Here is a 12,015-nt window from a genome sequence, read left to right on the forward strand (position 1 = left end):
AGAAGTGGTGAGCTTAATGTGCAGCAAGGGAGATTTAGGTTGGATCTTCGGGGAAACGTTCTAACTATAAGGAGAGTTAAGCTCTGGAACAGGCTTGGAATCTCTGTCACTGGAGGTTTTTAAGAACCGATTGGGCAAACATCTGTCAGGGATGGTCTCAATTTCCTTGGCCCTGCCTCAGCACAAAGAGCTGGGCTCGTTGACCTCTCAGTGTCCCTTCCAGCCCTACATTTGTATGGTTCTGTTATTCACCCCATTTCACAGACTGAGTAGCTGAGGCCCAGAGGTTAGTCTCCTGCCCAAGATGCCAGCAACTCACTGGCAGAAGTGGGGATACAAACAGGAGGCCCAACTCCTCATCCCTAGCTCTAGCTGCTAGACTGGACACCCTCTTTAAAATGTTAGGTTAAGATGGCCTCCCATCTCGGGGTTCAAGGAGTGCAGCAGTCCAGCCTCCGGTGCTTCATATCAGTACTTACCTGGGACATTTTCATCCCTATGTCAGGATGGAAATGCTGTGGCAGCAGGTTTCCTCTTGGGATTTCCAGAACTTCCTGGTCCCGTTGTGGGAGGATGTACCAGCTGATCATTATCTTGTTGCTTCTCTGACCAACCTGGACAGGCGATATGGGGCTTATATGACGTGTGTTTGTGCGCACGTGAGAAATGGATGTATGAATAAAAAGTTCATGGGATTTTTTTTTCCAGCTCCTCAAAGGGTTGAATTCAGGTGGGGCTTGGAGTCAAGTTTCCCTGTTGGATCAGTGCTTTTTGGAACTGAAGTCATGGGCACGTCTCTACGGCCCCTGCTCCCATCAGAAGTCAGTGGCAAAAGCTGCTGTGGAGGTAAAGAAGAGCAGGACAGAGCTTGTAGTTTCAGCTCTGCTTGTTGGGCTCCCTAGCAGATGTTGCAGTTACTGTGGGGTGTCTGTTCTCGGAAACTCAAATCCCTTCCCAAGTTGTCCCCTTGTTGGCGTATGGCTTGAGGACGTAGACTGTCTGACCCCGTGGACGCTGTTGTGTTAGTGGAAAGTGGGATGTTTATTATTCAGAGCGGGCTGCTCGGAGGCTCCCGCATGTCTGTGTCTGATGTGTCGTTAATCGGAGGAGCCTATCGAAATGGAAGGGTTGGCATAAATGACAGGGTTTGTGTAAGCGCGTCCCCCATAAGATCAGACGGGGGGCTGTGCAGGAGGTGACAGTGCTGCATATTCAGGCTGGCAGAGGGGTTCACCTTGTGATAGAATCGGCTGCTTGCTGAGTGGTCTCTTGTCTGAATTCTGGCCTTATCCAGGGAAGCCCAGCCTTGGCCAGAATTTGATACATGTCCCCAGCCGAATGCTGATACAGTTAATGGCTGTTATCTCAACCCATGCCTCCTAGTTACACACAAAGACATTCAGTAACTGGTTGACCATGAGTTTGGAAACTAGCCAGCCCCTTGCCCTGCAGCCGTCCCGCAGCCAGCAGCCTTCGTGTGGGTAGGTTATCGCTTTCCGCAGAACGAGTTTACTTTACTTTAAACACTTTCACAGAGGTGAAAGTAAGCTGGTGCACCGTACTGGGGCCAGCTTTCCCAGATGGCAATTTCAAGCCCTAGGGTAGCTGCGGCGGGGATTTAAAGGGCCCCGGAGCTCCAGCCTCTGCTACTGCCCTGGCCCTTTAAATCCCCGCTGCCGCTACCACATGGCTCGGGCAACAGGGCTCAGGTGGGGATTTAAAGGGCCTCGGAGCTCCAGCTGCTGCCACCCTGGCCCCCCCTCCCCCCCCAGGCCCTTTAAATCCCTGCCTGAGCCCTGCTGCCCGAGTCCTGGGGTAGCAGCGGTGGGGCTCTGGAGTGGATTTAAAGGGCCGGGGCGGTAGCGGCGGCTGGGGCCCTTTAAATCCCCGACGGAGCCCGGCCGCCGCTACCCCAGGGCTCGGGCAGCAGGGCTGAGGCGGGGATTTAAAGGGCTCAGGGCTCCGGCAGCCGCTGCCACAGCGGAGCCCCAGGCCCTTTAAAGCTCTGCCAGAGCCCCAGGGTAGCAGTGGCAGCCGGGAGCCCCCAGGGCTCCTTGGTGATTTAAAGGGCCCGGGGCTCTGCTGCGGTAGCGGCAGCTGGATCCCTGGGCCCTTTAAATCGCCCCCAAGCCCTGGGTTCCCAGCTGCCACTACCGCAGCTGAAGCCCTGGCCCTTTAAATCTTGATTTAAAGGGCCTGGGGATTTAAGGCCATGCCCCCTGCTCAGGGCTCTGGCATACCGGTAAGTCCTCTAACTTACTTTCACCCCTGCACTTTGGTCTCCTGAGCCCGTCGCCCAGGTGACAGCAGCAGGGAGGGTCTGGCTGTCCAGGAGGGCCCTGGCGGGACTCGAAGAAGGCCTCAATTGATGTCATTCCCTGTCAGAGGGCAGGGCAGAGTGCTGGTGAACAGCTGAGCAGCCCCCGGAGTTAATTCAGTTGTGCTCAGTGAGGTTATTTCTGCTCCGGACGGTGGAGCCACGGTACTTCGCACGGGTGACACTGCTGCTCAGGCTCCTCAGCCACACCCATCCCCGGGGGGGTCCGAGCACCAGGGAGGCCCATTGCCAGGTACTAGAGCTTGTGCGTGAGGGTGTTTTTCTCCAGCAGGGCTGTGGGTGGGGAGCTCTGCAGAACCTGATCAGGGGGATAGAATAGTAAAACCTACACACCACGCTGCAGCTGAGGATCCACGATTTATAGATGGGGAAGCTGAGGCTCGGAAAGGTTACAGGATGTGTTCAAGGCTCCACAGTGAGTCAGTGGCACAGCTAGGACTAGAAACCTGGTCTCCTGGTTCCCAGGCAGGTTCCCTGTGTACTGCACCACATGGTCTCTATAGAGTCTTTCCTCCCCAGACCTGCTGGAACCTAACTTGGCAGCCCCTCCGAGACCTTATTTCCACCTGTGATCTGGAGCAGCAGCCATAGTTCCTCCATGCTTCCAGTGTGCATAGGCGTGGGCTGCTGGCTGCACCTAGGTCTCGTGGCCACTCTCGGTGTGATTATAACACCTGTAGGTTAATGAGGGCCTACTGTAGCATTTTCTTTTCCAAGCAGTGAACTGCAGCTTCAGTCCCACCTGCTGGGCAGAGCAGGCTGCATGTACAGTTCATCCTACTGGGACATTTCCCTCTTTAGGCAGCTCTGGGAGATGGAGGAACAATCTAAGACTAACGCGGGTACATTCTGACCCTCTGACACCAGCGCTTCAGCCTCCGATTTATCCAAAAGCAATTAATAGAATCTTTCCCCTCTTACATTTTACAGTTTGCGTCTCTTCCCTTAGACTGAAGGGTGGTAATTAGAATCTGCGTTAACAGATAAATTCTAATGAGGTTTTGATGGCTGGAATATATGCTCTTACTGTATGCCTGTATCAGACAAAGGCCTCTACGTTTTGCCATGTTTTATGGCACTGGTATAAATTTTTACTGGTCTCACCTGATAGGAGTCGGACAATTACTGTGTATTTCATTATTTGGGGGTGGGGGGAGAAATACCGGAAGAGAGGAAGTGAGATGTAGTGGTTAGAGCTTGGGACAGAATAATGGAAAACCTGGGTGGTGTCTGCCTGGATAAGACACTTAATTGTGAAATGGGGATATTGCTAGTTCTGTAAAGCGCTTTGGGATCTGGGTGGAAAGTGCACAGTGTTATTTCAACATAATCATCACCATATTTCATTATCGGGAGGCCGGCCTTTCCAGTTGGAAGCATTGAGCTGGGCATGCCACCTATAGGTATAAATGAGTATAAATGTGACGGCTACTCCCACTGATTCCTTTAGCACCTATATATATTACTTTCCTCCAGACATATTTCCAGCATGTACTTGCGGGTTTGTAATAAGTGTGAACGCGTCTGTCAGTTACGGCGCTGGGCCTTGACAAAGTAGGATTTGATTGGTGCTCTGAGTCCCAGGGTATGTATGCTATACCACAGCCTGACTTGCCAGCCAGGGGACCCCCCCGCTTTGGTGCAAACAGGCAGCAGAGCGCACCAGCAGACTAGGGCCTGAATTATGTAAATGAATTCCATGACTGCTAATGGGGCCACGTGTTCCCCTCGTGAAATTTGCAAACACTAAAGTTAAGAAGAGAAGGAAGGGTATGATGAAAAATACATTCCTAACAAATGTGGCAATGCATAGTGTATTATTCCCTTCTCCCACAGCCTATATCTGTTGGCTTGGAGGGTGATTTTTTTTTTTTAAATGCCATTTTAAATCCTGCATCTGATTGCGGTTTCACACACGCAGGTTAGTGTTCTTCAAAACCAGCTTGATCTGAATCCATAATTCTTTAATGAAACATTTCCCTGCACTTGAAGTGAACTGTTCATGATTTACTGCGGGATACCCAAAAGGTCAGTTTACTTAATATCGGCACCTTCATTTTTCCAAATTCGGCTGAAATTAAAAAGCCATATATATCTTAACAGGCATATTTATGAACACTTAAGCGTAAGTAAGTCATATTTGGACTTCTTCCCTCTCTGCTGATATATGGAATCTGGCAACGAAGAGGGCTTAGAATAAAATCTGGCAATACAATATGCTGCACTTTACTATTTTGACACTACCACGGTGATGTTTTTTTTGCAGTTACTGTGGAGCTTATGTCACTGTTCTTTTTGGGAGTGAAAGGGTGGAGGGAGGAGAATATTGATGAGCTGAGTTTCTTGATTATCTCGTTTTTATTTTAGTTTAGTTTATCTTGCATTGGATACATAGTTTCTTCAATTATTCATGCAACCTCCTTGTCGATTATTGCACGTCTTGGCTTTGTAAGGGAGGGAAATAAAATGTTTGGGAGAATGATGTGTACGGTTTAAAAAAAAAATGCATCAAAACATCTTTTTTTTCTTCTTTTTTTTTTTTTTGTTTTTGTTTTTTGTTCTGTTCCAGAAGGAGCTTAATTCTGTTGCTTCAGAACTGGCTGCTCGGCAGGAAGAGAGTGAACATTCTCATAAACATTTAATTGAACTCAGCCGGGAATTTAAGAAAAATGTACCCGAGGTACAGTATATTTGCTGTTATGGAATTAACTCGGTAGGGCGGCATATTTTCCTCTGTCCAAACTAGATTTTGAAACCCGTACACATAAGTGACTAACAAGAAAGGAAGCTAATTAGCCACAAGGACAAATTATAGTCTCTAACCTTTGGGATTTCTTCATTGCTTATTCTTGCCGTCTCTGCTGGCTCCATTGTATTTAAAGGGGCTGATCCTGGGAGATGCTGAATGGTTTCGGTCTTGAGGGGAGCTCAGTGCTTCACGGCACTGCTCTGAATCGGGCCCAAAAACATTTCCATTAACAGAACTTGGGGTTTATAAAAAGCAAGTGTTAAGCGTTCGGAGCTGAGATCCTGGCATCCAGCTCTCAGCCCAGATGGGGTAGGCACATTTTAATTTTTTTCTAAAATACATTTTATTTTAGTCAGTTTGACTGTTAGGATTTCTTCCCCCCCCCCCCCATTTCAGAAAAAACAAAACCGTAAGGGGAGATTTTCAAGGCCCCCCCCCCCAGGCAGATAGGTACCCAGCACCCACTGAAAGACACTGCGAGGGTGGCATGCCCCTTTGAAAATCTACCCCTTTGTTCATGAGATTCAGAGGGCCTGAGGCTAGCATATCACCTCTCTCGATGAGTAGCCCCATTGCTTCTGGTGGGACCACGGCAGGAGGTGTGGTGATCTCCTTCGTGGGAGTAAGGCTGGCAGAAAGGGGCTCATAGAAATTAGAGAGAGGGGCAAGGGCCTTTATGGTCCTGTCTGATCCATTCTCAGTTTCCTCCTGGTGATCTGTCCAATAAGATTTAAGGCTGGGCCAAAGGGAGTTAGGCACTCCAGCCAGTGAATTTCAGTTAAGCCAGTGAATTTCAATGGCCTTTGGATGCCTAACTAACTCCCTCAGACACATCTGACAATCTCAGTCTAACTGCCCCAGGAATGGGCTTTCCTCCTGCTAATGGGGATGACACCACTGCCCCACAGTAAATTTTCCTGACATCGAACCTAAAATCTCTTCCTGTGAATCGCATCTTCTTGTCTAGAAACGCTGCTCCCTCCTTGGTCTTCCCACTGTTCATATGTTTGTGATTTCTATTCAATGGATTTTGCATGCACTTAAAAGGTAACCAGCATTTTCTCTCACTACAGCATAGCATTTAAAGATCTTAAACCATGTATAGAAATTTGACACAGGGAACACACTTCACCAACCTCTGAAATGCAGCCACACCTCGGGTGGTGACTGACAGCCCTCACTAACCGTACAGAGCAGGTTAGGACTGGAATTGAAGAGTAACTTACTCAACTGAAAAGGAAAAAGGAAATGAAGGTGATCAGGATGTAATGATTGTATGTACTTTGGCCCATCACCATGATTAATACTTCTAATATGGTGAAAAAGTGCAAGGGGATCGTTAACGAGCACAAGGGGACAGAACTTGCGTGTTCTATCTGGTGTGCAAGTCGGCAGCTCCAGCAGCCATTGCTTCAGTATGGATTCCAATTTAAAGGGTCAGCACAGCAAAAGTGAAGGGTGGCCAGTGTAGATGGGAGCAGCAGCTTTAAAGTTTCCTTCCTGTTAATTCAAGTGGGAGACTGGTGCTCTCTGCTCCGTTAAATCCTGTCAGTTTTCCTTTTCAGCAAAGACCGTGGTGGGCCATAATGTGAGTCGCATGCTTTGGGGGTTAATTTGTTTAAAAATGGTGGGTGAATTGGGTGCCAATAAAAGAGAGAAACCTTGGGCCTGATCCAAATCCCAGTGAAGTCAATTGAAAGCTTTCTATCAAATTCAGTGAAAGCTAGATCTGACTCTAACGGCTCTGCCCACGAGCCGTGCCTGATGCAAGAATGCACTGTGCAAACTTCCACCACTTAGAAGTGTTGATGCGTCTCCATTCTGAGTGTGCACGCTCTGGTTGATAGCTGGCCCGGAGAGAGTTAACCTTGTCTCCCTGAGCAGAGAGCCTACCACAGGTGTATACCCTCGCTCTGGGGAATAATGCAGATTCTGCTTTCACGTCCATGTGAATGGGAGTAACTCCTTTAAGGTCAATGGAGTGACTCTGGATTTACATGGGTGAGAGAGCTGGGGATCCGGCTGGGCTCTGCAGCGGTGGATTGTCCATTGGAAGAGACCCCTGGAGTGAGCTTTCAAGGCCCTCTCTGAGCTTGGATAGAAATGGGCACCTCAGAGGGGAGTCTGCCTTCATGGATTCAATCCTGACTGTAAGATGCCCACATGCTCTTTGAATCAGCTTTATAAGCCCCAGACTTCCCAGCTCTTCCCTTGCTTGGTCTTGGCTCCATGCCCCCCATTATCCACCGTGGGCCTCCCTCGGCAGGGTCTGCCCTTCCTGCAGTGCTTCACAATGAGGCCTCAGTGGAGGTCACCAAATACATTAACATTTGGGGCGCATGCCAGGATTTGAACCCAGACCCCCAGAGGTGACAGACGTATGCCCATTTCCGCCGAGCCCCCGGACCATCTCCCTGCATCGGCTGCACTTGGGAAATAGCCACCGATGCGTCCGCTGTTCAAAGGAAATGGATACAGTTAGCATAGAGCTGATGGAAGGTGTTGGATAAGGGTGTCCCCTCACCTGCAAAACCCCACGTAGCAGCATTACACATCATCGAAAGTGCCTTCCACCTTAAGGGAAGGAACCAACGTGAGGGGCAAAAGGGGGCCGCCTCGGTTGTATCTGCCCTGCAGTCCCAAGCAGTGATGGCGGCTCATGTCGACATATGCGAGCTAGTGTTTCTCCAGCTAGCTGGGTACTCCTGCAATGAAGCTATGGCAGCACAGACATCAGTAATGACCCAGGGTTCCAGGCGACTCGTCCAGCCTGTCGTGAAGCCTGTGTCTTCGCTGCTCCGGTACCGAGCTAGTTAGAGCAAAGTTACCTCGGGTTGTAGACGTCCCTTAGTCCCCATGTCCCGTTCAGTCCTTGGCTCCCCATCTGCCACCCTCGGTAAGATACCTGCTGTGATGATCTGTGACCAGATTTTCAGAGGCGCTGCTCCCATTGACTTCAGTGCTCAGCCCCTCTGAAGTTCAGATCCGTCAGAACAGGCCTGAGACTCGCCGGCTCCTGTTGGGTGGGCCGCTGCACGAGGTGCCCGTGCTCACCTGGTTGTTAGAATGGCTGCTCACCAAACGCTGTCGTTATCTGGCAGCAGTGTTTCAGTTTAAGCTGAGCTGTGTGCTTCCAATCTGCTCTACTCCCATGAATTGTATTTCTCACGACATAGAAAGGGCCAAACCACATCCCCTGCTAGGTAGCTGTGTGCGGGAAGGACCCTCTGTGGCACGGCTATCTGGCCATTATCACAGCCTCAGGGCTGAAGTAGCCCTTACAGGCATTGCCCTCCCCTTCCATAGCTTGGCCATGCCTAGGCGGAAACAGGGATCCTGAGACAGTGACGTGTCCTTGTAAACACACGTACGCAGAAGAGCAGCTGGTGTAGAGCAGTATCAACACCTGAAGAGTACTGACAAAGTTCAGTGTCTTTACACACTCCTCTCAGAGACACATAGGCAGCTCCTATTGCCTTCTACTCCGGGATCACGAATGTGGCCGCTGCTGAGCGTGGCCCTAAGAATGTCCTCTTGCAGGGTGGGGGACCCATTCACAGCTGCTCAGGGGCACCACATTCATTGGAAACAGATGCTGCGAAGGACCAATGTGTCTGGTAGGCAGAGGACAGGAGGGAGGGGTTTGACTCCCCCCTGTAAAGAGAAAGTGGGGGTGGGGAGAAAGATCCGTTCTTTTCCACTGGCCTCTTGCAAAGACTCGGCCAATGTAGACATGCTATGGATTAAAAACCTTTTCACCTTTTGTCAGATTTTAGATTACGGTAGGTCAAGAGTATCCGTTGAGAAGATTAAGTCCAGCCAGGGCCTCAGCTCTAAAGCTTCAGAGAAGAGACAGGTAGTTACTCATGTCCATAGTTCAGTGTGTGTGGATCTGTAGATATGTACAAATACCACTGCAGAACTCGTACGATATCCGCTTCTGGTGAACTCTCTGATCTCTCTTTCAGGAAATCAGAGAGATGGTGGCTCCTGTCTTAAAGAGCTTCCAAGCAGAGGTAAGAAGCCGTCACTCGCAAGAGGTACTCTGTCGTGAGGGTGTTTGCGACTAGCCAGATTAGACTGAGATGGACCCAGGGGATCAAAAAAAAAAGCAGACAGACACCAAGACCAAACTGCACAATCACTGCACAGCATGCTCCTCACTTCCAGCTCTCACATGCTTCCTCTGAGCTCACGAAGGCCAAATTCATCCCTTCATTGGCCCCCTGCTGGTACTGATTGCTCCTAGTTTGTACTGTGTCCCCCCCACCTAGTCATCTCACAAAAGGCCTTGGGTATTTTACATGTGCAAATGAACTTCCCCAGCTCAGGTACTAGTCTGATGTGGAGAGATTTAAATCCTTCCAAAGGGGAGGGCAGTGTGGGAGAAATATCGCACTTCAGAACGTTTTTTTTTTTTTTAATGATTGCTCTTCTGGGGGCTGCTTTCTGTGTTCTTCTAATGTGCGTAGATTGAAACCCCTTGAGAGATGTAGGCACTCAGCGCTCACCACCAGCAACACATTAGAATCTGTCATCTGCTGAGCATTACATTACTTTTAATCTGTCTCTTTGGAACACCGTAACTGCATAAGAAAATATGAAAGTAAACAATAACTGGATTTACACAAATGCGGCTGATTTCCATATTTCTCATCACTTCATTTTATTCCTCAGTTTGCTGATATGCTCATTTATTTATAGGGCAATCCGGTATTGATTCATTCCAATGCACTATGCATAAATACACAAAAGAGAGCGATAACAATAGGAATACATTTTCAGTCTTTTAAATACTGAGTTTTTCCCAATAGCTTTCATTAGATCCGCTAGGAGAAGATGAGCTATGTGCTTTGGGAGACCGAGCCTGCCCCTAAACAGGAGTGGCTCTGGATTTACGGCAGTGTAACTCACATCAGAGTCTGGCCACCTGTCTCCACGTTCTCTTTAGAATCCCCCTTACTGACTCGGTTTCTTCCAGGAAGGTTTTTGCAGGGGATTTTGAGAAGTTGCATCTGAATGATGAATAGGAAGATGCCTGTCCGGCTTTAGGGGTGTTGGGCCCAGTCCTGCTCCCACTCAAATCAATAGGAGTTTTTCCACTGAATACAGCGGATGCAAGGTTGGGCCTTTCTCCAACAAAAGCTGATAAAACTCCAGACCCTTAACTCTGCTTTTGGCAAGTAATTGAGGGAGGAGCTGATTTCCATCTCTTTGGGGGGCTGTATTCTTCCCTCACTCACCCTGTGCAAATCAGGTTCAGAGTCAAAGTGGCTGTACAGGTGACACTTGCTAATTTTCCATCCCGTCTTAGTTCGGTTGACTCTGATCTTTGCAAACGTAGGAGCAAAATCCTTCATGCGTCAAAACCCTTGCTGATGTCACTGAGAGTTTTGACTGAATAAAGGCTACAGCCTTTGGCCCATCCTCAGCCCCTATAAGGAATACACATTTAAGGCGAAAGGTGTGTTAAGTGGAGAGCAGCATCCTTCTTCAGCGTAAATCAGGATAGCTCCATGGACTTCCACACAACTGTGCTGATTTATAACAGCAGGCGATCTGCCCCGTTTGCTTATTAGCTGGGGTGAAATCCTGAAATCGAGAGAACTCGGGCTTTACACAGCAGTTCTTTTTGCAAGAAATCCTCCCCTCCCATGCTCCAGGGTCTGACCACTGAATCTATGTAATCATGGATCCAGTGGCCCTGATCCCATCTCCACAGATCCCGGCTGCTTCTGCATGTTCAGAACCCCCCCTCCAGTAGGCAGGAGATGGCTGAGTCCCGCCTCTGGGCCATTCCAGTGATGCCCCACTCCACCAAACCACTCATAGCCAGAATGGCTGGTGCTGGGGGTGTTTTTACTATGATTTAGATTTCACTAAACATGAATATTTACAAGGGAGAATACAGAGCTACATCATATGTCATGGGGAGTAGCCAATGAGCCCCCATGATGAAAGTAGACGCTCCCACTCCTGTTTTTTCTTTTAAATGGAAAGAAAAAGATCATTTTGAAGTAACAACCTGTGGTTTTGCAGTCGCCATAAGCAGCTTGTATACCTTTAGGCACCTGTATCCTTTATATGCAGCTTCTTAGTGGGAAGGGGGAGTTATGGGGTGGAGAAGGGACTAAATCGTACCCACTGAGAATAAAAACAGCTTTTGTTTTCCATCCTGATTAGATAAATACTGGTTTATTTCCCTGATACGGAATAACAAAAAGCTGTCCATGACAGTAGCTTAATGGCAACAGCTTGAAATGGACAAAGTTTTTGAATCTCCTTGCACAGAGAAAAAAGAGCAAACCGAAAGCCCTGCTAATTACAAAAGTTGCTTTATGAAAGATAATTCAAAGCAATAATTTAGCAAACATAATCAAGTAGCGCAGATGGGGATTTTGATGAATAGTTTGCAACATGCAATTAGCAGCTCTTGCAGTTACATATCATTAACCCTCAGAGCACAAAAATTATTTTCTCATTATTAGATGAAAAGGTAAAATTAAGCTGACTAGACAGTAAAGGAACAAACTACAATTAATTACCTTCATTTATTACAGTCATTATTTTAAACTTATTTTTTTTCTCCAATAGATAGATGAAAACATCTAAATTAAAAGTTTTGTTATGCTAAAGCAGAGGTGAAACTTTCCAATCCGTCTGTACACTGGAGCGTCCCTGTGCCGTGGAAAGGGCTGCTTCATCTGCTCGGCGCATCTGATTGAGTGGATATTTTATTTCAAATAAAAAGGCAATTTAGCAATAATTAAAGCTGTATAATACATCAGGTTTAACACAGGAAGTAAAGTTAAGGGCTAAGGATCAAAAGGGTGAAGGCTAAAGAAAACGTCATCCTTTTTCTGAGTCCCCTGTTTGTATGTTTGCGGAGATAGCTCACCAGAGCCAGTCCTCCTGTCTTGCTCTGTAT

At 48.1% G+C, this 12,015-nt stretch overlaps 1 protein-coding gene across 8 annotated transcripts in view; it reads left to right on the plus strand.

Annotated features, from left to right (window-relative positions):
• CUX2 (cut like homeobox 2) overlaps positions 1-12,015 on the plus strand; it is a 222,546-nt gene that overhangs the window by 127,700 nt on the left and 82,831 nt on the right. For 3 of the 8 annotated variants that reach the window (XM_074973169.1, XM_074973164.1, XM_074973168.1), the window contains 2 exons: positions 4,908-5,018; positions 9,056-9,103. The exons of 1 other annotated variant lie outside the window; for it this stretch is intronic. In XM_074973169.1, coding sequence (XP_074829270.1) covers positions 9,068-9,103 — 36 coding nt within the window. In that variant the 5' untranslated portion in view covers positions 4,908-5,018; positions 9,056-9,067. Of the gene's footprint in view, positions 1-4,259; positions 4,367-4,907; positions 5,019-8,856; positions 8,944-9,055; positions 9,104-12,015 lie in introns of those variants that run through there. 4 more of the 8 variants (XM_074973171.1, XM_074973163.1, XM_074973170.1 and 1 more) reach the window with 4 other exon arrangements.

This window comes from Natator depressus, chromosome 15 (genome assembly GCF_965152275.1).
Source record: "Natator depressus isolate rNatDep1 chromosome 15, rNatDep2.hap1, whole genome shotgun sequence".
NCBI lineage: Eukaryota > Metazoa > Chordata > Testudines > Cheloniidae > Natator > Natator depressus.